The sequence below is a fragment of the Phocoena sinus genome, chromosome 11 (genome assembly GCF_008692025.1).
Source record: "Phocoena sinus isolate mPhoSin1 chromosome 11, mPhoSin1.pri, whole genome shotgun sequence".
Lineage (NCBI taxonomy): Eukaryota > Metazoa > Chordata > Mammalia > Artiodactyla > Phocoenidae > Phocoena > Phocoena sinus.
Window position 1 is genome coordinate 69,029,437 of NC_045773.1, and position 26,807 is coordinate 69,056,243.

Below are 26,807 nucleotides of genomic sequence, written 5' to 3' on the forward strand. Positions count from 1 at the left end.
ATCCTGCAACTTTACCAAGTTCATTGGTAACCAATAATTTGATTTATTCTCTCATATGGAAAATAGTTTTCAGCTGTTTGAAATGTGTTCATGTAGTATTAAATCTAAAGCAAATTTATGTAAATTGAATCATACATTATTATCAATTTCTATATTAAATTGAAGATGGGTTTACAAGGTAAAGACGGAGACCCTAAGATGCAAAAAAGTCACAATAAGGAATATTGAAACCTTAATAAAGTAAATATTTAAAAGGAGATGACCATTAAATTGTTAAAACAATGATGCCGGACCTATATAAAGAAAAATACAAACTTAGAGAGGGATCAAAGAGGAAAAGAGCACACTGGGAGTCTTATGATCCTGAGTGAGAAGGTGCGGAACTGTCATGTCTCTAAATTATCAATAAAAGTTAAAGTAAATCCAATAAAAGCCCCAATGCATTTTTTCCACAAAAAAACATATACACAAAACCCAGAAATTTTTATACACATTTTTGGGGGTGAAGGTTCTATAAATCCCCCCAAATTTATGCTTGGGCCCGACAGCACCTCTTTTGGAGATGTACATATATATTGATGTGAGAAGATATTACAATCAAGTGAAAAACATAGGTTAAAAAACAGTTCAAATAGCATGAGCTCATTTTTATTAAAATACATATTTATATGTATTCATTGAAAAATTTGGAGGCTTATAATAAACATTTGCTATCTTTGAGTAGTGGAATTACAATTGATTTCTACCTTTTTTTCTTTTTCTTTATCTGTCCATATCACTTTTCCACAATGAACATGAAATGTCTGAAAATGAAAAATTATAAAACCCCTACAATTCTCAAAGTAAAATTTAAAAAAAATAGATAAAATTCTAAAACTTAATTTATAACATTTCAAGTTACTCTCCTTGAGGATAATGTTATGGGAAAGAGACACACATTATTTGCTATTAGGTCCTTGAAATGAAATCCACAGTTATATTCCAAAGCTGTTCCTCTGTTCCTTCCAGATGGGTTTGGTTTGTTGATATGATCTAATTACTTATTTTATGGTGCTGATTATAGTGGTTGGTGGCTATTCCTGCATTTGTTTATCTATCCTTTGAGCAAGCTATCAGGAACCAGGTGTTAGACATCGCTGTAATTTATTATTTCCATAAGTGCACATTTTCACACTGTGGGTTTTCTTTAAGTGGCATAAACCATATAAAACTGTAATTAGAACAAACATTTGTTTCAGGAAGTCTTTAAAAATACCCAGCTCCATGTATATGCAGACCTTTCCTGTGAAAAGGTTATGGGGGAATGCAAGAGAGAAATACAAATATTCCTGTGTGATGTGATGAAGGGTCTCATTCCTTCTTTTAAAAGAATTCCCTGGAGCTCACAAAGCCTAACGTGTAAAAAGCGTTACCGTTGAGAAAGCATTAAATAATGGGAAGAATGAAACAGTATGTTCATACTTTCACACTCAAGACTTTCTAATTTAGAATCAAGTACTTGGACTTCTGAAGAAAGAGCTGTCTAGGCCAGAAGAATCCAATGTGTCAACTGTAGTCCAATAAATGGCATTGCCATTCATGCCTCGTCCTTTTTCTGTTATCTGGTTTTGGTATTCATTCATTTGGCCTATTAGAACCCAAAGCACTTAAACTTTAGGAGAATAAAGTAATCATTAAAGTATAGAAACAGGCCTGAGATGGAGACAGGCCTTTTTAATCATATTAGATAACTACGTCTGAAGAACTCAAATGCTTCCATAAACTACCCAAGGATAATTAACACAAGCTGTAGACCATGCTTTTAGTTTTGGTTTTAATATCTTCAAAATGTGGTGTCAGGACCAAAAACACTTTGTACCAAAGTGGAGAAACCTCATCTGTAGTGAATTATATCTCATGAATGATTTCAGAGATCTGATTTCTTATAAAATAAGTGAGAGAGCATTAGCCATTAATGACCCTCTGGGATATTTAATCCACAAAGCTTAGGTTATTGCTTCTCAGCCAGCCATTATGAGAAGCCAGGGTAAGGATGCCTAGGATTCAAGAGATGTGAATTCAGGATCATGATACTTTTTTTTTTTTAAACATTGCATGATTACTTGGGCCTCTCCTCTTCAGGTGGTGTGAATTAACCGTTTGGAAAACACTGACCATATAGAAGATGTTTCTCAATTCTTTACCCACTGAGACATATTAGAAAGGAACTATATTTGAGACTTAAATTTGTCACTGCATAAGGACAGATTCTAAGAAGACAAGGAATAAAAATCAAGAATGTGCTAACTCCATTCATTCTTACATTGATTCAGAGAGCAGAGCATTTACTATTGGCCTACCGTGACTCAGGTGTTGGATAATTAAAGATCAGTAAGACACACCCCACTCTATTCACTTTACATCCTCCTGGATCTCAAGCTTTAAAAATCTTTGAGGTGGTGTTCAATGGCAATTTTAAAACAGATATAAACACAACCATCAATTAGTTGTTTTTAAGGCAAAACTATTCATGGAAATTATGCAAGTGAAAATAAGAACCCTGATCATGCAAAACAAAACTGAAATCGGGTTACAAATATTGCATCAGACACATATTGAAAGCTTATTTGTTGTTTATATGAAATTCATTTTAACTGGATATCCTGCATTCTTATATTTGCTAAACCTGGCCACCCTGAGCTGAAAGCCAGAGAGCCAGCAGGCACTCCAGCTTGGAGCTGGCCTGTGGGTGCAGCTGCTGGGACGCGTGGTCCTAGGCATACTGGAGGGTGCTGACAACTGCTGTTGGTTAATAATCTGCTCCCTGGTAACAAAAACAGGAGAGGCCCAATGCCACTGTTCTTTTCTGAGAGGGTAAAAAGTACTGTAAGCATTGCCCACAGCATCTAAATGTTTCCCCAGTACTACTACTAATATACTACATTTTCAATTGATCTTAAAGCTACAAATTCAGAGAGCTATAAAACTGTTTAGAGTCCTTAGGGAGCCAGAATTGGTGAAGGCTGATTCTCTCCGGGAAAAAAAAATCCAACTTGGTAGAAATCTTTTGTAAGTCACATCACTTCTCTGGGTCTGTTTACGAATCTATAAAAGAAGAAAGCCAGACTGTGGCTTTGCTCATATCGATCCCTCCTGCATTTGAAATGTTCTCCCTGTCCAACTTCGCTTTTCTAAATCTTGTCTTAATTCACGGGTCTGCTAAAAGTTGTCCCTGAGCTTCCTCCTCAAAAGTAATCTCTGCTCCTCCAATTACCCCAGCACTTCTCCTGTGTCAGGTATCACTTTTTACCTAATGGACATTCATGTACTCGTCTCCCTTCCATGACTGAAGCCCTCTAAAGCCAGAACCTGTCACTCATTCATCTTTGTAATCCCCACCCTGCCATCCCGGCACCAAGTGCCTCATTTTGTTTCATGCCCCTGCTGTGGGCTGTGGATTCAGCCTTTTCTATGTACCCCTAAGGAAGGCAGACTTTTTAGGGTAATTTTGCATATGTCATTGCCTGAGCATTTTCTGATTCAAGTCAGACCCTCAAAAATGCCTTTGTACAGATCTGAGAAAGAGCAAACAGGAATAGAAATAGCTAAAGCAATGAAAATCCTATTGCGTGCACTCCTGAGGTTGTGTAATTGCAGTCAGAAGTCTCTGCATTTTCAAAGGCTGATTGGGGACACTTATGGACTGAGCAGATAAGTCGTCTTTACAACAAAAATATGGACCAGCATCACCATTCAAACCAGAAAGCATGGCCAGTGTGAGTGCGGAGGGGTAGCTCACCTGAGCCAGAAGACAACGCAGAACCAGAACCGTGAAAGAAGAGTACCTAAGCCAGAATCGGAAGGAACCCTACCCTAGAAGAGGATGGACAGCTAAAACCAGACCTACGTAATAAGTTATTACTAACCTATATATTACCTGCACAGGATATGTATGAAAGTGAGTTTAAGTCATAAAGCGCTTTTCAGGAAAAGAACACTAAGAAAGTGAAAACGTAAATATCGAAGTCTAACCTTTTAGAAACAAATATTGTGCAACCTTTGCTTTCCTAACTCAGTGAGGAAACATGATATTCTGGAGGTTCAAAGCCCAGCTCAGCCACGGAAGGATCTGCTCAGCAAATGGGAGGTGCCTGGGGAAGCCATGGGCACGACGGGGTCACCCAGGGAGACCCTAGAGTAAGGCGCATCCTGTGTTAACGAGGTCTGGCACGAGGCAATCCCAGGCTTTCTACCCAGCCATCTGAGCTTCTAGTTGTGTGATACATTCAACGGAAGCCATGTGAGAACATGTTTCTGTGAAATCAGTGATACTGACTGAATCAAACACAAAATCCCATACATTTCCACTCTTCCTCTTTGGCTGACAACAACAAAGAATAAGAAATGACCTTTGGAAAAGTTAGTCATTCGATCCAAATGGTGGCTAATAAGGATAATTAGGGTCTGTCCCTGTGTTTCTTAGTAATTACCTCATAGGTTAGTGGCCCCATGATTGCTTGAACTGTGAGGAATTTAATTATTGGCATGAACTCTTGAGTTTTATCAGCTGTGGTCACTTCTACATAAACTGTCTCATATTAAAACAAGCACTGGTTAATATACTTCTAACACACCAAAAACGAGCCAACAGCAGTGGGTGGATATTTACTTTACGGCCCTGTTCTCTGTCTTACTTCAGAAGCCAATTCCTTAGGATAGAAAGGGGGACACATTTCCTACCAGGGGAAACATATAAGTCCTTTCCTTGTCTCTTAGCAGACCTTCCAGATAAGACCATTTCTAGACAGCATAGCTAGAGTGAATGAACAACAGTGAAGAAAACCTAGAATTCCAGATAGACCTTAGTTTCTGACGATGAACAACATAGAAAAATCTAGCTAATTCTAGAATACTGCTTGCATTTTGCCCTGTTAACTCCTAGAAGCAAGATTCAGGTTTAAGTCATCACTGTAAATCTTACACCTTTGTGGCTCAAGGGCCACAAAAGAGCAGCTCTGGAGACAGACAAAACAGGGTTTAAACTCTAACTCTGCTTCTCATCTTATTGACTGACTGTTATTTGTCTCATGAAGTTATTGTGGAATTTTTATTAGACTAATGTACATAAAAGTGTAATGCAATGCCTATTGGCAAATGCTCTATAAACAGCATTTATTTTTACCATAATTATTAGTACATGTTTGCTGAATGATTTGATGATAACTTATGGAAAATGTTATGAGTTAAAGAACACTTCACTTTTGTATCTTTAACATATTTTTAAATACCTTTATTTTGTCTGATCATAGAGTGATGCATGCCTAATGCAAAAAGTTTAGAGAATATAGAATAAAAATGATTACTCTAATCCTGGAACCCAGAGATAACACTGTGAAATTTTGGTGTTTATCCTTCCAGACTTGTTTGTAAGCAAATATACATATATGCATACAAATGTATACATACACGTGCACGTTTTGGTTACAAAAGTAACAACATATAGAGTTTGGAAGTGTTCCCAGGTCAATATATGTATAGGTCTTCATTGATATCAAAAATCGCTGCATTAGGCAGGAATAGAGACACATACGTAGAGAACAGACGTGTGGAAAGGGTGGTGGGGGGGAATGAATGGGGAGATTGGGATCGACATATATGCACTACCATGTGTAAAATAGAGAGCTAGTGGGAACCTACTGTATAGCACAGGGAGCTCAGCTCGGTGCTCTGTGGTGACCTAGATGCGTAGGATGGGGGGCGGGGTGGGAGGGAGGTACAAGAGGGAGGGGATATATGTGTACATATAGCTGATTCACTTAGTTGGATGGCAGAAACTAACACAACATTGTAAAGCAACCATATTCCAATTTAAAAAAAGATTGCTGCATTACGTTTCATTAAATGAATGTATCATAACCCAATTCCCTGTTATAAATGGTGTTGTGATAAATATTTTTATCTATACATCTTTGTACATTTGTCCTTAAGGACAGATTTCTAGAAGTTAAATTGCTGAGCCGAGCCGAAAAGCATACCCATTTAAAAGCTTATACGAACGCTCTACAGGGCTGTCCAACAAGGGGAACAAGCTAAAAATTTGCCCCAGGACTCAGGACCAGGCTTCCCTGTCTGCCACCTCCACTGGCCCTGTCTACTCTGCCTGCAGGGTAAGAGCTCATCCATGCCCTCGCTGACGGGTATCACCGTCTCTTCATTCTTACCAATACGACTGGCAAAAAAATTGCATCTCAGTTTAATTTGCATTTCTTTGATGATTAGCAACTTCTTTGTTTCTTGATGGTTACTCTCTTCCTCCAAACTTAGAAGATAATTTATGGCTATCAGGGAACATAAGAAAAAGTGAGATGCAGAAAGAAGAGGAAACATGTGGCCGCAAATTTCAACCAGGGGTTGCAGATTAAATAGAAAAGTAAACACACAGTACCGTACTCTGCGCGGCACGTGCTAGCTGACTGGTCGGAAAGCAAACTGATGAAGGAAGCAATTGAAAAGCATAATTGTAGGAGGTGGGCTTGTGAGCAAGAAGGGAGAATCTGATTTCTCCAGTAAACTGAAGAAATCACACACCAGGCACTAGTTACCTTGACATTGACGGTGACATATTTTTGAGGCTGTGGCCAAAGTCATGAGTATGCTCGGTTAATGATAAACACAGGGGGACCACTAGGGGAACTGCGCTGGGAGGATGGGAATGAGAATGAAGAATACTCTGAGGAATAGAGCAACAAACAAACAAAGACAACCAGTCTTGAGTCATCACTGAGTTTAGCTCCTTGGAGTCAGGTTGCTAGAACTAGGACAGGTTGTTTGCCAGGCCAATCAGGGCAGGCTAAGAGAGCCTGTCCTTGTGTTGTCTTGAGGGATGTTCGTCTTTTGCCTCTAAGGATGTAAAGCTTCGCAGTAAAGCCGAGCCTCGATAAGAGAGCCTGTGAACGCCAGACAAGATGGGTTCTGGATGCTCGGGAGAGGGTCAGCTGGAGGAGGAATCAGGGGCTACCTGCAAGAGGCATCTTACATTTTATTTGGATGCCTTCGTAGGGAGTTGGATGTCTCCTGTGAACTCAGATTTACATATTATTTTGGAGATAATTCTTCCATTGCGTTATGCCAAACTAGCATTTTTTGATAGGTGTAAAGGTAACAAGAAGTAGGATTTATCCCAACGTTCCACTGAACACAAAATAATTGTCATCTCATAGCCCAGTGAATGACACAGATTATCCTTGCTCTGCTTTGGGGTATCGTTAACTCTATTGGTGCTATGATGTCCTGCGTTGGAGTTCTTTAATATAAAAAAAAATTTTTTTTTGAATTTTCTCACAAGTTCTCAGATCTTTACTTGAATATCAGGGGGATGGGTAGCTATATTTTACAGAGAAGACAGCTGAAAAATAAAAGCAAAGTGTCTATATCTAGATCCTAGCAACTTGGTAGCAGTTCTGAGGGTCCTCAAGTTTGCTTTGATATTGCATGTGGATAGCTCTTGAAGCAGGTCATTTTCTGGCATTTTATTTTAAAAGCTTGATCTATACAGACAGTTATTTGGGTGATTCATTAATCTTTCTTTCATTAAGTCCTTTACACTCCTGGTCTTTATTGCCCATTTTGAATATGATCATTTACTTGTCTTTATTTCTTTCTTTTGAAAACCAGATGTCACACATCCTCACATGGTTCCTGCTGGCCAGGCACCATGCTTTATGCTTCTGCGTAGGCTGCTTTGACAGCTTCTAGCACAGGGCTCCGATGCACCTAACAATCCTCAGAGACTGGTAAGTAAGGCCTCAGGATGGATCTGAATCTCCAGATTTCAGCAGCAGCAAGGCCAAGGAATGAAATAGAAGGAAAAATCTTAACACCTCCTCTCCCAAGCCTCAGGGGATGAAGCTAAGACAAACTGTTCTCTCTGAACTCTGTTCAGCCCACAGATTTGTAAGCAAAGAGTTAAATTAGAAGATATACCCAAAGGTTCGGTTCCTAAAATCATACAAAAAAGTGAGCCCCGCTTCTCCCCCCAAACAAGTAATCAAAACAAGATCCTTCTCAGTAACTGCAAAAAAAAAAAACCACCAAGAAAAACACTTCAACTCAATTCATTTTGCCAATTTATAAGATTTTAAGATGTTCCCCAACAGTTTTATCTTTGTGTATTTTTAGTACAACTATTATACAGATGTTGAAATGCTAAATTCAGAAAATGGAAAACAGAAGGTTTTGCTGACATGTCCAGCATTTGAAAGGAAGAATGGAGAGTTCAAAATAAAAACCCTGGGAAGTACCTAAAAGAAGTATTAAGGTACAAAAATAAAGTATTTATGTCAAACTTAAAGAGATGCAGAGAATTCCAACTGGCAGGAATCCTGAAGAACAGGGTGGAAGAGAGAACAGGGGCTTGGAGTCCATATCTTGATGTTGGATATAACATTTATAAGTCCCTTGCAAAGTCATCTAGGGGAAAAAGTCTACACCAACGTCACTCAAGCAAAAAGTATCTGCCTTTTACTTCTGGCATGTCTCCCACGTGCTCAGATACGGGCATTATATATACATGTTGTTTTCCTTTTTATGTCTGCCTGTATTTTTCAGAATTTCGATGAGTACATATTACTTACATACTTACATATATTTTATCATGTAAATATACATATATACATATTCACAAAGATTTTGTTTAAATTTATAATTTTGTTTTAAGTACAAATATAAACTTTATGCCTCAGTTCTGACTATGATTCAGGCTGCTACTTTATCTTTAAATTTCCAAATATCTTAACGGTCTTAGCGCATTTTTCACACTTCGGGGGTATGGGAAGCTCTGTTATGGTTAAGGAAGCGGACAGTAAGATGGAAAGCAAACAACTCCAATTTGGAAGCATTTTGTGAACAATCCATTCCGGCAATTTATAGTCTTTGTTTTCTTTAGCCCTTTAGAGATACAGTCTTATATCAACTGTATTAGAAAAGCACCACTCTGAAGTGACTGATTAATAATACACAATATTATAGCCCAAATATACAAAAAATGAATACAAATATTATAAACTAATTTAAAGTTAAAATTCCAGGAGCAGATGTAATTTAGATCTCAGAAACAACTATGTGTGTTATGCAATAATTTGCTATATGCCAAGAGAGAACATTTGTTTTTAATCCCACTGTGAAATTTAGTGTAAGAGTGGAGTTAACGAAGAAGGGCATTTTTTTCTGCTGTTTGTTAATTAACTAAAAATAGCTTTATTTTGCCACTTGGAGGTGTAAAATCAGTAAGTGACGTGAATTCTTTTAAAAATAACCTTTAATTTTCTGTAGAAATTTTAGGAAATAGAGCCAGGTAAAAAGAACTAAAAACAAAACAAAACAAACCAAAATCCACCACTAGTAATTCTAAAAACATTTTCCTGGTTTTTCCTTCCGGTACTACCTCTTTCTTTGTACATGAATGTGTAAGTGTGTGTAAATGCTAAAGAGAGACATTAAAACATGGTTTGCTCCTTTCTTTCTTTTTTTTTTTAAATAGTTTTTTTTTTAAATATTTATTTATTTTGGCTGCTCCAGGTCTTAGTTGTGGCTTGTGGGATCTTCACTGCGGCGTGCAGGATCTTTACTTGTAGCATGCAGGCTCTTTGTTGTGGCATGCATGTGGGATCTAGTTCCCTGACCAGGGATCAAACCTGGGCCCCCTGCATTGGGAGTGTGGAGTCTCACCCATTGGACCACCAGGGAAGTCCCTGCTCCTTTGTTTCTAATAGAGGAGGCTGACAAAATATCTAATTGAAGTGAATAGATTCCTCAGCAGCAATAAAAGTTGTATCAAAGAAGCATAGGTAATAATAATAATCATAATAATTGTGTTTAATGCATAGCATGAATTATTTTATCAATCCTCATAATAGCACAGTGAGTGGGTACTGTTATTATTCCCACACAATGGATGAGTAACTGAGACACATGTAGATGATATAATTTGCCCAAGGTCACACAGCAACGATTAGAAGATTGAGGTAGAGGGATCAGTTAAGATCCCCTTCGATTAGAAGGAGAGTCAAGATTAGAATTCAAGTCTCTTGACTCTCAGTCCATTCAAATAAATTTTCTCTGCCTTATCTCAGTCAGACAAAGCTCACAAAATAGCTGTGGGCAAAATTCTGAATATTTCAGATACTTCCTCCATCATTCACAATGATAAGATGAAACCCACACCAGTGGATACCAAACCAGTGCGTGTTGAATCTAAATGTCAGGAAGTGCTTACTGTTCACAGAGACTGGTTCTAAGGATCCTGGTGCATACCAAACACCTGGGCAGCTCTGAGTAGAGGTCCTAGATGGAAAATGAATGGCTCATGAAAGGAGCCAGAGAGGGAACTGAGGCCCTGACAGAGTGCTCACCAATTCACTCAACAAATATTTATGGAGGGTCTACCATGGGCCAGGTACATGGAAAACAACACAGATGAGGTCCCAGTCCTCATGAAGGAGGGAGAGACAGACAACGGATAATGAAACATTAAACATGACGTTGCTGCTATGAAGAAAAATAACTCAGCATAAAGGAGATAAAGAGTGACAGGGGAAGGTGTATTTTAGATAACATGGCCTGGGAAGGTCTTTCTGATAATGTGACATTTGAGTAATGAAGTGAGGGAGGAGTGTTTCAGGGGAGGGATGGTGAGGAGGAGAGGCTTGGGAGGGAATGGGGCTGCAGAGGTTGCCAGGGGCCAGGCCATGTGAGGCCACTGGGTCCTGGAAAGAGGTTCTGGATAGTCACAGTAGTCAATATCACTGTCATTGGGACAATTTCATCCATAATAATGAGAAATTAGGCACAAACTTTCTTGAGATTTTTCATTTTTTAATGAACAATCTGGTGTAGGACAGCGTTCAGTCATATTTCTAATAATTTTCAAGAGATTGTTCAGATTCCTGTATAAGCTTCTCTCTCTCTTTCTCTGTCTCTCCAACCTCCTCTCTATCTCTACTTCTGTCCCTCTCCCTCTCCCCATCTCAATCCCTATCTCCATCTCAATCTCTTATCCTTAGGGAACACTGTTTCCTGAAATCTACTCCTCTCTGTCTCCACAGTGGAAGAACAATCAGGAGAGCTCATCATATCATAGAACTTGTACAGCATAAGTCATGATTTTGAAACGTATTTTTAATAGTGGTTTGACAAATAAAACCACTTGGATTTTGAACTATACTACAAAGTTATAGTAATCAAAACAGTATGGTACTGGCACAAAAACAGACACACAGATCAATGAAACAGAATCAAAAGTCACACATATATGAACAATTAATTTATAACAAAGGATCAAAGAACATACAATGGAGAAAGTCTTTTCAATAAATGATGCTGGGAAAATTGGACAGCCATATGCAAAAGAATGAATCTAGACCACTGACTTATGCCATATACAAAATTTAACTCAAAATGGATTAAAGACTTGAGTGTAAGACTCGAAACCATAAAATTCCTACAAGAAAACACAGGTGGTAAACTCATTGATGTCAGTCTTCACCACATTTTTGTGGATCTGACTCCAAAGGCAAGGGAAACAAAAGTAAAAATAAACAAATAGGACTACATCAAACTAAAAAGCTTCTGCACGATGAAGGAAACCATCATCAAAATGAAAAGGCAACCCACTGAATGGTAGAAGATATTTGCAAATCATATATCCAATAAGGGGTTAATATTAAAAACATATAAAGAACCCATACAGCTCAACAACAACAAAAAACAACCTGATTAAAAGATGGGCAGAGGATCTGAATAGATATTTTTCCAACAAAGATATACAGATGGCCAACAGGCACATGAAAAGATGTCCCACATCACTATTAGGGAAATACAAATCAAAACCATGATGACACACCATCTCACACCTGTTAGAATGGCTATTATCAAAAAGACAAAGAATTACAAATGTTGGAAAGGATGTGGAAAAAAGGGAACACTTGTACACTTTTGGTGGGACTGTAAATTGGTACAGCCACTATGACAAACAGTATGGAGATTCCTCAAAAAATTAAGAATAGAACTATCATATGCCCCAGCCATACCATTTCTGGGTATTTATCTGAAGAACATGAAACACTCATTGGAAAAGATATATGTACCCCTATGTTCATTGAAGCATTATTTACAAGGGCCAAGACATGAAAACAACCTAAATGCCCATTGGTGGATAAATGGATAAAGAAGATGTGACATATATACACAATGGAATACTACTCAGCCATGGAAAGGAATGGAATCCTGACATTTTCAACGACATGAATGGACCTTGAAGGTGTTATGCTAAGTAAAATAAGTCAGACAGAGAAAGACAAGTACCATATGTTTTCACTCACATATGGAATCTAAAAAAACAAAACAAACACACAAAATAAAACAAAGAAAACCTCATAGATACAGAGATCAGATTAATGGTTACCAGAGGTGAAGGGCGTCAACTGCATGGTGATGGATGGTAGCTAGACTAGTTGTGGTGATCACTTTGTAGTGTATACAGATATTGATTATAATGTTCTACACCTGAAACTTATTTTTTTAAAAAAAGAAAAAAAACATTCTTAACAGTGGTTTGACAAATAAAATCACTTTGGAGGCCAGTGACAATAAGCCAAATATAAAAAGGATAAAGTATTATTGATTTAGAGTTAAGTACTGACAAGAGATTCTCCCTAAAAGACTGCTTTGGTATCTATCAGTAATTCTCATTAGGACTGTATTAACTGTAATATTGAAGGGAATCATTTATTTTTTGCTTGCTTCCTCTCATTTCAAAAATAATCGGAGGGTCACAGGACAAGACTTATCATCATGATGATGGTATATCTCAAATTATATGGGATGGTCTTGATTTTAGTTATTTTGTCCCATATCTTTGGGAACAACTTATCAAATTTTAGGTTCAGGAGAGCCACTATACCTATAGTTGAAATCTGTTTTTTGGTTTTAATCCAGTTCAAACATATTGAGAAACTGAACCCAATTAAACTTTTATTAGACTAGTCTAATAAAAAAAAATTGAGCTGCAAGTTAAACATGGTGGAAATGACTTTTCCTGAAGTCACCTTTAAATGCTTACTTTAAAAGGATGAAAGTGCTGATGGGTTTTCTGTATGTCACTTCCTCTATAAAGTCTTTCCTCCATGGTCCTCTGTCCTTTGCAAAACAGCTTGCCCTCCCCATCTTGGATCCGGGTGTCTATGACAGCAGCTCAGCACCATCACTAAGCATGTATGTCTGGTCATCTGTCCCTCTCTCTCCAATGGCCAGCCTCCTGCAGGACCCTTTGGTTTGTCTCTGAGCTTCCGATTCCTAACACAGTGCCTGACATGGTATCAACAATACTCAATCAGTGTTTATTCACTAGAAAGAATGAATAAAGGTATAAATTAGTTTTATTTCAAAGTGAGATTTATTTGGTGCAAAAATGGGGATTTAAGTCTCTTCCTTTAGGTATATTTATTTGCATTGAAATAAAAGTTTGGGTATCAATGAAGATTTTATTAGTACAGATATGCCCTTTTGAAACAAATTTCCTGTTTGTGGGTTTGATAACACAATGTGTTTGGTTTTAAACTATATTTAAACTGTATTTGGTCTTAAATCATTTAATTGTATTAAAAGAAATCCCATCAGATAACTATTTCCAACTATCGCGCCAAGCCCCAAGGATGAAAGGTGAAGGCCTACCCTCTGTTTTGCACATGGTTTAAGAGCCTGAGGGTCAACTCCAGCACAGCTCCCAGCTTTACTGACTGTTTCAGTCTGGAAGGATGGGATTATTCCCCAATAGGAGAGGAAGTAGAGCAAAGAGGAGTTTGGGGACTCCTAAAGAGCAGGAGTGAAGGCTGCCCTGGCCAGAGCCCCAGGTCATTTCCTGTTTGGTAAAATGTACTTCAAACTAGGGCATCATTTCCTTCAGGTAACACTTGCCTGCACAGGTGGATTTCCATCGTTCAATACCTTAAATTGTGTGATTACGTGCTCATGAGCCAGTCAAGTACCTCTGAAGTTTTTCCCGTTGTGGGTTTAATGTAGCGTATGCATAATCTTTGCTGTATTAATATTCACTGCATATTCTTTGATTGTGTGTCACAGAATGATACAAAGAAAGGTGCTGTGTACATTCATTTAAAGCAGACATGGCTCCTGCCTTCAAAGGCCTTTCCATAGGGTGGGGACACAGATAACAACCAAACAATGCCACAAGTACATGGCTGTAAACAGAGATAAGTGCTCCAAAGGAAAAGCACAGAAAAACACAGAAATGTGCAGCACAGTCATGATTTAGTTGGGGCTGCAAGTCAGAGAAGATGTCTTTGAGGAGGAACAATTTAAACTGAGGTTTGAAGGATGAGTAGAATAAACAAAACAATGTGTGTGCGTCTGTGTGTGTGTGTGTGTACATGTCCCTATGCCTGTCATCACAGGCAGAAGGCAGAAGCGACTGCACATGCAATGGCCCCAGGTTAGAAGACAGGACGAAATTAAACACTGAAAGGTCGGTGCTGTCGAAGTAAAGGGAGCAAAGGGGAGAGGAATATGAAATGTGGCTGAAAACACAGTAAGGGGTCAGAGCAGGCAGACAGTTGTAGGCCACATGCAGGATTTTGGTGTTTTCCCAGGAACAACAGGAAGTCAGAAGTCACTGCGGAGTTTCAAGAAGAGTGAAATGGTAAGGACTGTGTTTTTAAAAAGGAATATTCTGGCTGCACAGAAAAAGATTTAGAGGGGAGCGGAAGAACCTATTATGATACAAATTTAGTAGTAGAAAAAAGATGACGGAGGTTTGGGCGAGGATAACAACAGCAGAGGTGGTGTGAAGTGGTCCAAGTCAAGACATGCTTTGAGGACAGAGTCAACAGGACTTCCAGATGGGTTGGATTTGGGGGATGAGAAAATGATTACAATCACAGGTAGCTTCTAAGTTTCTGGCCTGGGCAACTGTACGGCTTGTAGAGACATTGACTGAGGGGGATCCAGTGGCTGAGATCAGGTCTGGAGAAAGATGGAAAAGAATTCAGCTCGGGGCATGTTGAGTTCAGGGCCAGCTGTCAGGTAGGCAATGTGATCAATGAGCAGGGCATTCAGAGAAGAATAAATATGGATGAGTAAAATAAATACGAGTCATCAGCATCTGGATGGAAACTGACGTGTGGGTGTTGCGGAGATCATCTAGGAAAAAGTATAAAGAAAAAGAGAAGAGGAGGTCTTATGACCATGCCTTGAGGAATACCCACATGAAAGGAGGATAATCTGGCCCAAGAAGCCAAAGAGCAGTCAGGAGATGGGAAGAAGACAAGAGAAGAGAAAGTTTCAGCGAGAGCGTGGTGCATAATGTTGAATGCTGCTGAGAGGTCACCGAAGATGAAGACTGACATAGGCCCATCAAACTGATCTACACTGGGGTCCATCAATGGGGCAAAAGTCAGATTGGAGTGTGTAGTGTAGTGAGTGGGGTGGAAAGGAAGGGAGACCGTGAGTGAAGGCAACTTCTTGGAGTCGTTTAGCTTAAAGGAGAGGAAAGTGACAGTAGGTAGAGGGGGATGTTTGCTCAAGGGGGAGCATTTTGTTTCAAATACGGGAAACTTGAGCCCAAATACTAAAAAGAAGAGCCCAGTAAAAAGAGAGAAGCTGTAGACAGAGAAAAAAATAGAAGGGGAGTTGAGGTCCCTGACATGGCAGAAGGCACTGGGGTTGAGAGCACAATTGGTGAGGTCGGCTCTGGAAGAGACACCTTCTCTACTGTAACAAGAAGGAGTAGAGGGTGGATACAGGTGCAGGATGGTGTGCAGGTTTGGTAGCAGAGCAGGAAACTGAGGAAGTTCTCCTCAACTTGTATATGTAGTCATTAATTGTAAAAATATATGTGTGCTTAGGGGCTTGTCATCAAAGATACGTTGCTATTATTAAACTAATTATAGCAAAATTTTACTTAAAGGAAAATCCCTCATTGTACAGTTTTATTTTGCTTTGGCTTGTTTAATGACTAGTCTTTTAATTCTATGTTTCGTCATACAGATTTCTCCAGTTTTTTAAAAGTCAGGTTAGTCGAGGTTAAATTTACAGATGGTAAAATTTTAAATTTACCCTTTCTAGGTGTGTAGTACTATGACTTTTGACCAATGTGTATACTTATGTAACCACCACTAAAATCATGATATAGAATATTTCAGTCACTCTTAATACCTCCCTCTTGTTTCTTTTTCACAGTTTCTTCCCCTACCCGCAACCTCGGCAAATATCACCCCCCACCCCTGCCACACACACACACACTGTGCTCAATCCCTCTAGGTAGCCTTGTTTATGTGGTCTGCTTCATCTTAGAATGGTGCCTTTTTCCTCGTGACATCCTTTCAGGCTTCGTTGGCTTGCTCAGTGAGTGATATCTGCAATGGCTTCCCCCATTCCTACATAACGATTTAGCTTTTCATTATCATAGATTATGAGCAAATACTGTATTAAACCATGTGTGATAAATTGATATTAGATTTAAAAACATGGAGCTGAAAGTGAGCATAGATAGCATTTAGTCATAAGATAGCATTTACACATAAAAGAGCCATTAAAAACTAACATGATTAGAATTAAAAGTATAATTAATGTTTTACAATTCTCAGTGTCCATTTGTTCTTTCTACTAATACACTCTTTTATTCTCTGTTTTATATATACATATGTGTGTGTATAAATGTGCCTGTGTGCATATATCTTATTTTCCCAATAAAACTGTAAATCCTTGGAATTATTTGTTGTATCCTATATTACTAACCCCCCCAAAACACCTATTAAAATGATTAGCACCCAGTAGGTACTCAATAAATTCAGTTTGAAGGATTAACTGATTTATAAAAATTAACTAAAGGAAATAAGTTAGAGACAGACCAATACTGTATGAACTTACTTATGTGTACAAAATTAAATGTTGAACTCAGAGAGTAGATCAGCGGTTGCCAGGGGCTGGAGGGCAGGGGAAATAGGGAGATGGAGGTCAAAAGGTACAAACTTCCAGTTTTAAGATGAATACATTCTGAGGACCTAATGTACAGCATGGTGACTATAGTTAACAATACTGTATTGTATTCTTGAAAACTGCCTACAGGGTAGATGTTAAATGTTCTCTTCACACACAGAAACACAGTTACATAAGTAACTATGTGAGGTGATGGAGGCGTTAACTAACCTTATCGTGGTAATTATTTCACAATATATACCTATATTAAATCATCGCACTGTACTCTTTAAACTTACACAATGTTATATGTCAATTATATCTCAATAAAGCCGGGAGATAAAAGAGAAAAGAAAAGCAAAGGATCGAGATGTTTGTAAATTTACTTTGGGCAAACTTGAGCCCATGAGATCCAATTCAGTTCCGTCTCAGAAAGAAAATGTTCCTGTGCGGAAAATATTCTACTCATTTAGACTTGGGCCAGGAAATAAAGCTTCCACCCTAGCCGGAGGCCTAAGGGATTTTTTTAAAGGAAGAATGAGATATGTGTTTAGAGAACCAATCAGAATTAAATCTTCACCCAAGAAGTTTTGTATAAACATTAACTTGGCTATACAGCCTCCATCCAGCTGTCTCTTTTCAAATTTTACACAGGCCAAAAAAAAAAAAAAAAAGAAAAAGATGTAAACTAAAAATATCCCAATAACTGGAGGCTGACATCTGAAATCCTCTTCAGTTGAAGCATCCAAGTCAATGCAACAAATATTTACATTAAGAACTGAAATTCTGGGAAATAGTTCAAAAAATTTGATAGGGCTAGGTATTAACAGACATCTCCAAACTGTCCAATGCATACTACATAGAATATATTATCTATTAAATATCTGCTTTCTGATGTCCTTCGCAGAATCCCTGAGAGGAATGTCTTCATGCCATGCCAGTCAGCATAAGCCCAGGAATCAGCAGCACAGACAAGTAGACAAGGCTAGAACATTCCTGCCACTCTGTCCTGCCAAGCTGTGGGACTCTTCCTCTCTGCTACACTACTACCTCCCTCCCACCCTTGCCATCCGGGAGTCTGGGCGCAATGGGAGGACTGAAGCTCATTCCCATTCCTGAGTAAATGTCCAGGGGCCCCAGAGGACAAAGAAGCACAGACGGTATTAAATGGCAGAGCCACGTTAGGGACAAATTTTAACTTATCTCTTTTACTTTAACATGATAAAGCACTCTTAAATCTGATGAATTTTAAGTTGTACCAATATTGATCTAGCTAATTATGCCAAAACATAAATGCAACTATAATATAACAAAAACAATAACAAAAAACCACATTATCTGAATAATCCTCACCATCAGCATGAACAAGCACCAAGGTTACTGGATTGTGAAACTCTACGCTTGGCTTTGGCAGGGTGAATGCAGTTTGCGCGTGAGTTCTCCCCAGCTGCTGCTCAGAAACCATTGATGAGATGTGATGCAATATAGCGCTCTTATACTGACAGCAGAGAAGCGACTTCATTGCAAATTGCTGAAGTTCACTTATTAGCACATGAACTAATTTTACATGATTCCTGAGCTCAAAATTAATCATCACTATCTCTGCAGTCTCATGTTTTATTCATCTCTCCTCATAATACTTATATGTTGCATCATAATTACTTGTGCTCGTGTCTGTCACTGCCACTAACTTGTGAACCGATTGAGAGCTGGATCTAGGTTTTGTTCATCTTTGTGCTCCTTTCAGGGCCCAGGATAGAGTTGTGTGAATAGTAGATGAATAATAAACATTTAATGCGTGAATGAGTGAACCAATTGTCCAGAAAAACTAATGGCAACCCTACATACTGTCTGTATGGAGTCTGTTCCAATTGACATTTGTATATTTGTTATCTGTGGATCAAAGGAAACCAATCCAAAATCTAACCATCTGTCAGTATTTTAGATCTGTTGTCACAATTTTATTTCTCATGATTCTACCCCGAAACTCCTGTGACTGGCAAATTTGCTTGTTGTCAGTAACTTTTAGATAGAAACATCTGTTTATATAATAAATGGCAAGTTAGTAAAAGAGGTAATGTAAACGTAATCCAATATTAAATATCATAAAGAAGTTATAACAAAATGTGCTTATTATTGTTTCTTATTCTTCATAGAATTTTTCTTTTTGCGAAAGTATAGTCTGTGGTAGTCTCTTTTTTTTTTTGCGGTACGCGGGCCTCTCACTGCCGCGGCCTCTCCCGCGGAGCACAGGCTCCGGAGGTGCAGGCTCAGCGGCCATGGCTCACGGGCCCAGCCACTCCGCGGCATGTGGGATCTTCCCAGACCCCGGCACGAACCCATGTCCCCTGCATGGGCAGGCGGACTCGCAACCACCGCGCCACCAGGGAAGCCCGGTAGTCTCTTTAAGAGAGGATGTAGCATGGTAAATTTTCTGTCTGAAAGCTTGTATGCCTGAAAAGTGGCTTTATTTCACCTTCACCTTTGAATATTAATTTGGCTAGATACAAAAATCTCCATTCATAGTCCTTTTTTGTTTTGTTTTGTGTTTCAGCACTAGAAGTTCTTGTTTCCAGAGTTGTTGATGAGAAGTCGTCTCTAAAGCAGATTCTTGGTTGTTAATAATTTTCTTCTCAGATAACTTTTAGGATTATTTTCTATCTGGTGACGTTCTAAAATTTTTCTACAACATTATTATACTACTCAGCACATGGTAACCCTTTCTTTCTGAAGTCCTATGTCTTTTTCTTTTTTTTAGTTCCAAGAAATAGGTTTTCTTTCTTTAACTATTGGCTCCCCTGCATTATCTCTACTTCTTCTCCATAAATTCTGTTTTCCTACATGTTGACAAATCTAGAGCTATTCTCTACGATTCTTTTCTTTAAACTTTCTCTTTTTACCCTTTTATCTTATATTCTGGAAGAATCCCTTAGCCCCCACCTTCCTGGTTCACTAATTTGCCCCTCTGTGTTTACATTCTGCTATTTGGCCATCATTAAGTTCTTAATGGCAACAAGTACATTTTTTTCATTTTCAAGATCTCCTCTTGATCCTGTTATTGTTTCATGGATGGAATGCCATGTTTTATATCTCTAAAGATAGTAACCACTTTTCTTGCTTAGTTCTGAAGCCCTCCAAGCTGTAAATGCTTGTTCTTGGCTTTTTCCGTGTTGGCTGTCCTCATATTCCTAGTCACTCCCAACTGTGAGCTCACATTTCCTGGACTCTAAGCTCTCTCAGCTTGGGCAGCCAGTCTCAGGTGAGGGACTGAAGCAGCTGTGGGTGCCTGTGCTCCCTACTGTTTTCAGTGAGAACAGGAGATGGGCAGAGCTGGAGACAGCAGCTGGTCTCTAGAGCTTATGCAGTCCCTCTTTGTCCTGGGCATCATCAGCTACCTGGGGTCCTTCCCTATTTCCCCATCCTAAACACTGACCTAAACACTGCGGGGAGAAAGGAAGAAGGGAGTACACAGGGGTTCATAGGAACAAACTCCTCCCACTACAAGAGCTCTACCAACCCTCAGCGGCTGTTCCCAGCCCTCTCCTGCTCCAGGGTGCCACCACTTCTAGACATGGGACCTTGGTGGTGCTGCACCATGACTTGGTCTATCCTCTTCTCTTGCCCATCTCAATCCCACTGTTCAGTCTCCCAGGAATTCCTCGAAGCTTCTAATCCCTTATCAAGTTTACTTCTTATTCTTGGCTGTGGCTAGAGATTCCGATGTTTCTTTATATCAGTTCTAAAAGCCCCCCAATCTGGAGGGAACCTGCAGCATATTTTTGTACATTCTGACATTTTGAACCACAACAGTCAGAATCTTACCCTTAAACGGAGCCTTCTGAGCAACACAGAGTACACAGGAATTAGAGAAAACACTGTTACTTATTTGATATGTTGGTCATTTCCCTGTTTGCTTTTAGATCCAATTTCCACTTTCCCCTTGTTTGACTCTGCATCACAGGAAACTACACTCCCTGACTCTTTTAACAACTGGCTTTTGGGTAAGTGGTTCAGCCAACGGGAGGCACTGGTGGAGACTGAAAGGGGAGGTGAGGGAGAAGCCAGGCCTCCCTGCTGGGATGATGCCTCTACAGCACCCATGGCTCTTCAGAGGCCTCAGCTTCCATTCTGTCGGGCAGCGTTCATCTTGTCCAGCTCCTGCTGGCTGGCACTAGTCTCTGGCCTTGGTAACACAACCTTCTACCGATGTCCCTCCAGTCCTGGGGGCGTAGGACCTCCTCCTGCTGCTCTGATCTCTGGGGTGCTGCAGTACCTCATAGTACCATCTCCTGGGCAACAAATTTCCTATATTAAATTCCTGCCGTTGAGAGGCCTAGAATGGTTTTGTTTTGCTGGTTGGATTCTGATTTGAAGATCAAAGTTCTGAAGAGACTTCTTCAAAAATAATATTGGGTAAGTCCTTTCTTTGAGGGGAAGGGAGCACCATAGTAAAGGAGTTTTAAACTTGGGCTTCTCAATATCTAAGATATCCCAAGTTATTTCAAGGAGTGACATGAAAGTCTCTAAAATGTGAAATTTGGCAGTCACATTTCACCCTAATTGCATATACGCCACAAAGTGGTTTTGTAAGGAAAGCCTTAGGGGCCTATCATATTATTAAACACAGTGTTCTAGAACCAGGAAATGCTATCCTAGAGGAGGAAGGCTTTGAGTATAACAGAAACCTTGCCTAAGGCTTCTCAAGCTTTACACCTACCTTCAGGGGCAGCCATGAGCTTGTTTCAAGAAAATACTTTCATCATCTGTTATCGTTTTCTCTGTTGAGAGAGGGTTATGTGAAATGACAGAAAACCTTAAAAAAAATCTTGTGTAGCTTTGTTATTCTGAAATAGAGAATACCAGTGCCTTCTAAGCCTAGTCCGTTATGATCACTCCACAGTGCTTAATAAGCAGCACAGAAACAACAAGAGAGCCCGCCACTGTGGCCCGTGATCAGAGAGAGAACGAGAGCCACGCTGTGCCCCTGGTATGCCATATGGCTGCAAATCTAAAGGCTCTGAAAGATGCCGCACTTGGAGGAAGCCCCGAATACCTGCTTTCATTTCCATCTTGAGTGTTTGAACTGTAATGTATGGACCATCCATTTATTAAAGGAGAGAGCTTACTTTGGCATGGGATAAACTGGTGCTTGCAGCAAGATGCTCTTTAAGACAAGGGACGTTTCTTGAATTCCTTTCAGATCTGAGATCCACAGCTTAAGAGTGTTTGGTGTATACATTTAAAAACTGCATGACTATTATACAACCTCTTTTCTTCAGCTGGCATGAGAAGGATATTCCCGTCCTCTCTATGCTCTGTTCTTTACTTCCTCAAAGCTGAGGAGGCAAAAACCCTGCCAGCCTTATCCAGCTTTTCATGGAAAGCCGCCACTCTTAACTGGCGCCTCAATGCAATTTCAGACCGTCCCAGGAGAACTTCGTTCTTTGAGGTGAATTCATAATATTAGGGCCAACAAAGAAGTTAACACAGACTTGAACGGTTAAAGAAAAAGAAAAAGTCTGCAGTCTTACTGAAGGAGCTCTGCTTCTGTGAGTGCCTCTGTCCTCTGCTCCCCAGTGACAATGGCCAGTTCATCCTTCAGTTCCTGGATTTCCTTTTGTAGGCGTATAATCATCTGCAAACGGCAAGGCAGGAGCGTAAATGTCAACTCCTCACTGAGGGGAACTATGTGACAGAGAACCATACATCTTTTAAAATTATGAACAAAAATGTACAGAGGATGATATAAAAGGCACTCTTGTACTTAGCACCCAGCTTTGTTAAATCTTAACATTTTGTCAAAATAGTTCTAGGATTTTTCTTAACAAATAAAACATTACTGATGGAAATGGTATCCCTTATTCCTGTTCCCCTTCTGTCCTTCCTGGAGTGATTGCTGTCCTGCATTTAGTGGGTAGCATTTCCCTGCATGTTTTATACATTTACTCCATATGTACAGATGTGACTGTAAATGATGTATGATATCATCTTGCATGCCTTACACTTTATGTAAATGTTGCCATACTGCATGTAACTGCAACTTGCTTTTTTTTCCCCCTCACACTATGTTTTTGAGATTATTTATATTGCTTCATGTGGCTCTAGTTCATGAATTTTCATGGACATATAGTATTTCAGTAAAGGAATGTATCACAATTTACGTATCTATGTCTCCTGTTGAGGGACATTCAGGAGCTTTACTTTTGCGATTACAAAGAGTGTTGCTGTGAACATTATAAGTCTCTGGGCATGTGTGGGAGAGTTTCCCTGTAGTGTTTACCTAGAACTGTGTGGAGGTAGAGTTAGTGCACCCCCTTATTATATATTGCCAAACTGCTCTTCAGAATGGATGCATAAATTCATATTCTCAGCAGCTATATATGTAAGCTCCTGTTTCCCCACATTTTTGTCATTTTGTACGTAGTATTGCCAGACACTTTAATCTTGCCTATCTAGGTGGGTGTAAAATGGTCTCTTATCTAGTTCTAATTTAGAACTAGTATTTTCATGATTATTAGTGAGGTCGATCATCTTTGCATATGCATACTGGCTGTTTGGGTTTCTTCTTCTGTGAATTATTTATTCACCATCTTGCCCATGTTTCAGTTGAGTTGTTTTTCTTTTCCTTATTAATTTGCAGGTTTCTTTATATATTCGGGATGTGAACCCTTTGTTAGTTGTATGCAATGCACATGTTTTCTCCCAATCTATGTAATGTTTTTCACTCTGTGGTGTTCTTTTTGTTAAATGAAAGTTTTAAATTTCAATATAATTTCATTAGCAACTTCTTTTGTTTTGAGCTTTATATTTGTGTCTTCTTTAAGAAAATCTATTTTACCTAAAGCCATAGCAATGTTTTCCTATATGCTCTTATAAAAGTTTTAAAGTTTTGCTTTTTACATTTAGGTTGATAGATTTTATTTTGTAGGAAGTGTGAGATATGGATCTAATTTTAATTTTTTTATGGCTAATCATGCAAGATTTTCTATTATAATTCTGTTATATATTTCCACATGTAACTTGTTTTTTTTTCTGGGCTACTGGTTAAAAACATTTGTCTACTTGACTATATGTATCGTAATACTACACTGTTTTAATTACTATATCTTAAAAAATTTTGGGCATCTAGATAGAATAAGCCCCTTCCATCTTGTTCTCTTCCAAAATAGACTTCACTATTCCTGATCATTTGCTCTTTCATATAAATTTTAGATTTGGCTTGTAAAATTCTACCAAAGGCCCTCCTCAAATTTTAACTGGAAATAAATTTGAGTAAAAGGTTAATTTGATAAGACATTAAAGTAATGCTATGAATCATTACATCCATGAACATGGTATAGCTTTCTGATTCCTTTCAATACTAATCTGTATATGTCTTTAATTAGATTTTATTCCTATAATTTTAAAGTTTTTGTTGCTATTATAAACGGAATTTTTATAAAATTGCATTTTCTAATTATTGGCTTTTGATATATAGGAAGGCAATTCATTTTTATGAATGGATTAATTTTCTGAATATTATTTTGGTTATCTGTTTACTTGTTATTAAACACTCTTGGATATTCTATATGAGCAATCAAATTGTCCACAAGTAATGACAGATATTCTTCTTATCAAATCCTCATAAATTAAAAAAAAAGTCTCTTTCCTAAGAACCTCCAAGTATAGTGCTTAAGATATTCTTGTCTTATTCCTTCTAACGTTTCAACTTTAAAATGTTTGCTGTAGTTTTTGGTTGATACCCTTAATCATTCGAAGGATGTTCACTTATATTCATAGTTTGATGGGTCTTTTCAAACACTTTTTCTGCATCTAGTGATGTGATCATTTCATTTTTTCTTTTAATTGTGAATGTGATGAATCACCTTAATTCATGTGATTTTACTTTTTAGTATGAACTACTTCAGATATACAAAAAGGTATAAATAATACCATGTACCCACTACTTAACTTAAGAAATAAAACATTACAGACTCTTGTGAACGCCCATCCCATAGAGTCTTCCCTAAATTTGGTGTTTATTTTTCCCATTCAGTTGTGTTTTGGGTGGTTTTGAGGACAACTTTTCAACTGTCACTTGTGCTTCAGAAAAGCTCTGTACATAAAATAATGAACAGTAATATCAGTTTTTAGAAGCAATTATAAAGGAGATGAGGAAACAACACTTGTCAATTACCAGATAATTCTGCACCAGGAAGACCTCAACATTTGTTCAATTAGCTATTAGTTTTTGACTCCTGATTTGTCGTTTCTTTAAATCTCTCACAGTCTTACATCTAACACACGATAATGTTCACCTTTGTTCAAATTCCTCAAGTTCCTTCAAAGAAAAGTCTCTCTAGCCAAATTTGAAGGGAAAAAATAACCTCAATGTCTAATATGTTTGTTTTCCTTCAGTTATGAAGTAATTTTTGTCTTCAGGCTAATAGTGCATTCCTATCTTTCTCATTCTGCACAGTAATATTACAGGGCTGCTGGCAGGGTAGGAACAGCAGAAGAATTCATCCTAGGAGTTCAGTTCCATTTGACTTAGGCCTTTGAATTGTGTCTCCTTTTTCCAGTGGAGGTACCCTGTGGTGCTGACCAGGGACTGGACTGGAAAGGGATCCTGCCTCACCCACTGGTTTCTCCAGAAGAGAATGCTGTCAGGGGAGCTCGGGCTCCCTGAGGCAAGTAGGACAAAACAGTCAGCCCCATTATTCTTTTGTCCTTCTTTTCCTCTACCCTTCAATGGAATGATTTCAGGGAAGGAAGGGCAAACACTCAAGAGGAAGTAGTTAATATGGGTAACAGTGAACTTGAGATTTTCTTGTTTGGAATTTGAGAAATTTGTAAATGAAGCACTGTTGGTAAGATTTCACATCTTTTTTATAACGCATACCACTAAGCTTACACCAGCTTATTTTCTAGAGAAAAAAAAATTTTTTTTAAAGGTGACTGATTTGCAAAGTAATATAATCTTAATTTTGGAGTTTTACAAAACTGAAATATTTTATTTCAACATTTCCAATGTTGACAGGAGTTAATTCCTTGTTGTGTTTTATTTGAAGACTAACAAAATAGAGAAGAGAAAAAATATCTGCATTTATAATGAGTAGCTGAATCATGTAACTTGCAAATATTTTTCCTTTAAAAAAAGAACTGATAAAGAAGAATTCATTTTTATAAAACTAGAGGCTTGGCCATTTTTCCATGGATCAAACCAACTATTAACTTTTAAAAATCTCTAGAATAAGTAACAGAACAGTCATGCAAAATACTATTCTATTTAATAACCATTAGGACTTCTTTTTCTCGATAAGCTTTTATAAAAGATGGTCTATAATTATTGTCTTTAGAAAGTTAAGCTGACTTTTTTTTTTGAAAGGCTACGACCTGCCTACAAATATAACTGTATATGATTCTGTGTATGTCCCCAGGACTCACTGTGCCCCTAACTGATGGAGTAAAGGGGGCTGTAGGTAAGAGCACAGGCCCTGGCGGCAGACTGTCTGTGTCTTAATCCTGTTCTGCTACCAATCAGCACTGTTACTCAGATCAGATCACTAAATATTTCTGCGTTTCAGTTTTGTCATCTGTAAAGTAGAGGAAGAGATGGCATCTACTCATGAGGTTGTTGTGAGAATTAAATGATTTAACACATTTCCAGTATTCAGAACGTTGCCTGGTTACAGAGACTGAGTGTCCCCCAAAATTTAACTAATCTTTGATATACTTTGATTTTTTTTTAACATAGTTAAAAGTTGCTTACCAATCTGGGATCGATTTCTTCATTAAGAACAGCTTCATTCTTTATGAGTGCCACTCGTTGTGCAAATCTACAGGTAGATATAGATTCC

At 38.4% G+C, this 26,807-nt stretch overlaps 1 protein-coding gene across 1 annotated transcript in view; it reads right to left on the reverse strand.

Moving 5' to 3' along the window:
* KIF6 (kinesin family member 6) overlaps positions 1-26,807 on the reverse strand; it is a 382,614-nt gene that overhangs the window by 206,078 nt on the left and 149,729 nt on the right. The window contains exons 9-10 of the mRNA XM_032648910.1: positions 26,720-26,806; positions 22,500-22,603 (exon numbers count right to left, since the gene is read on the reverse strand). Of these exons, the coding sequence (XP_032504801.1) occupies positions 22,500-22,603; positions 26,720-26,806 (191 nt within the window). The remainder of the gene's footprint in view (positions 1-22,499; positions 22,604-26,719; position 26,807) is intronic.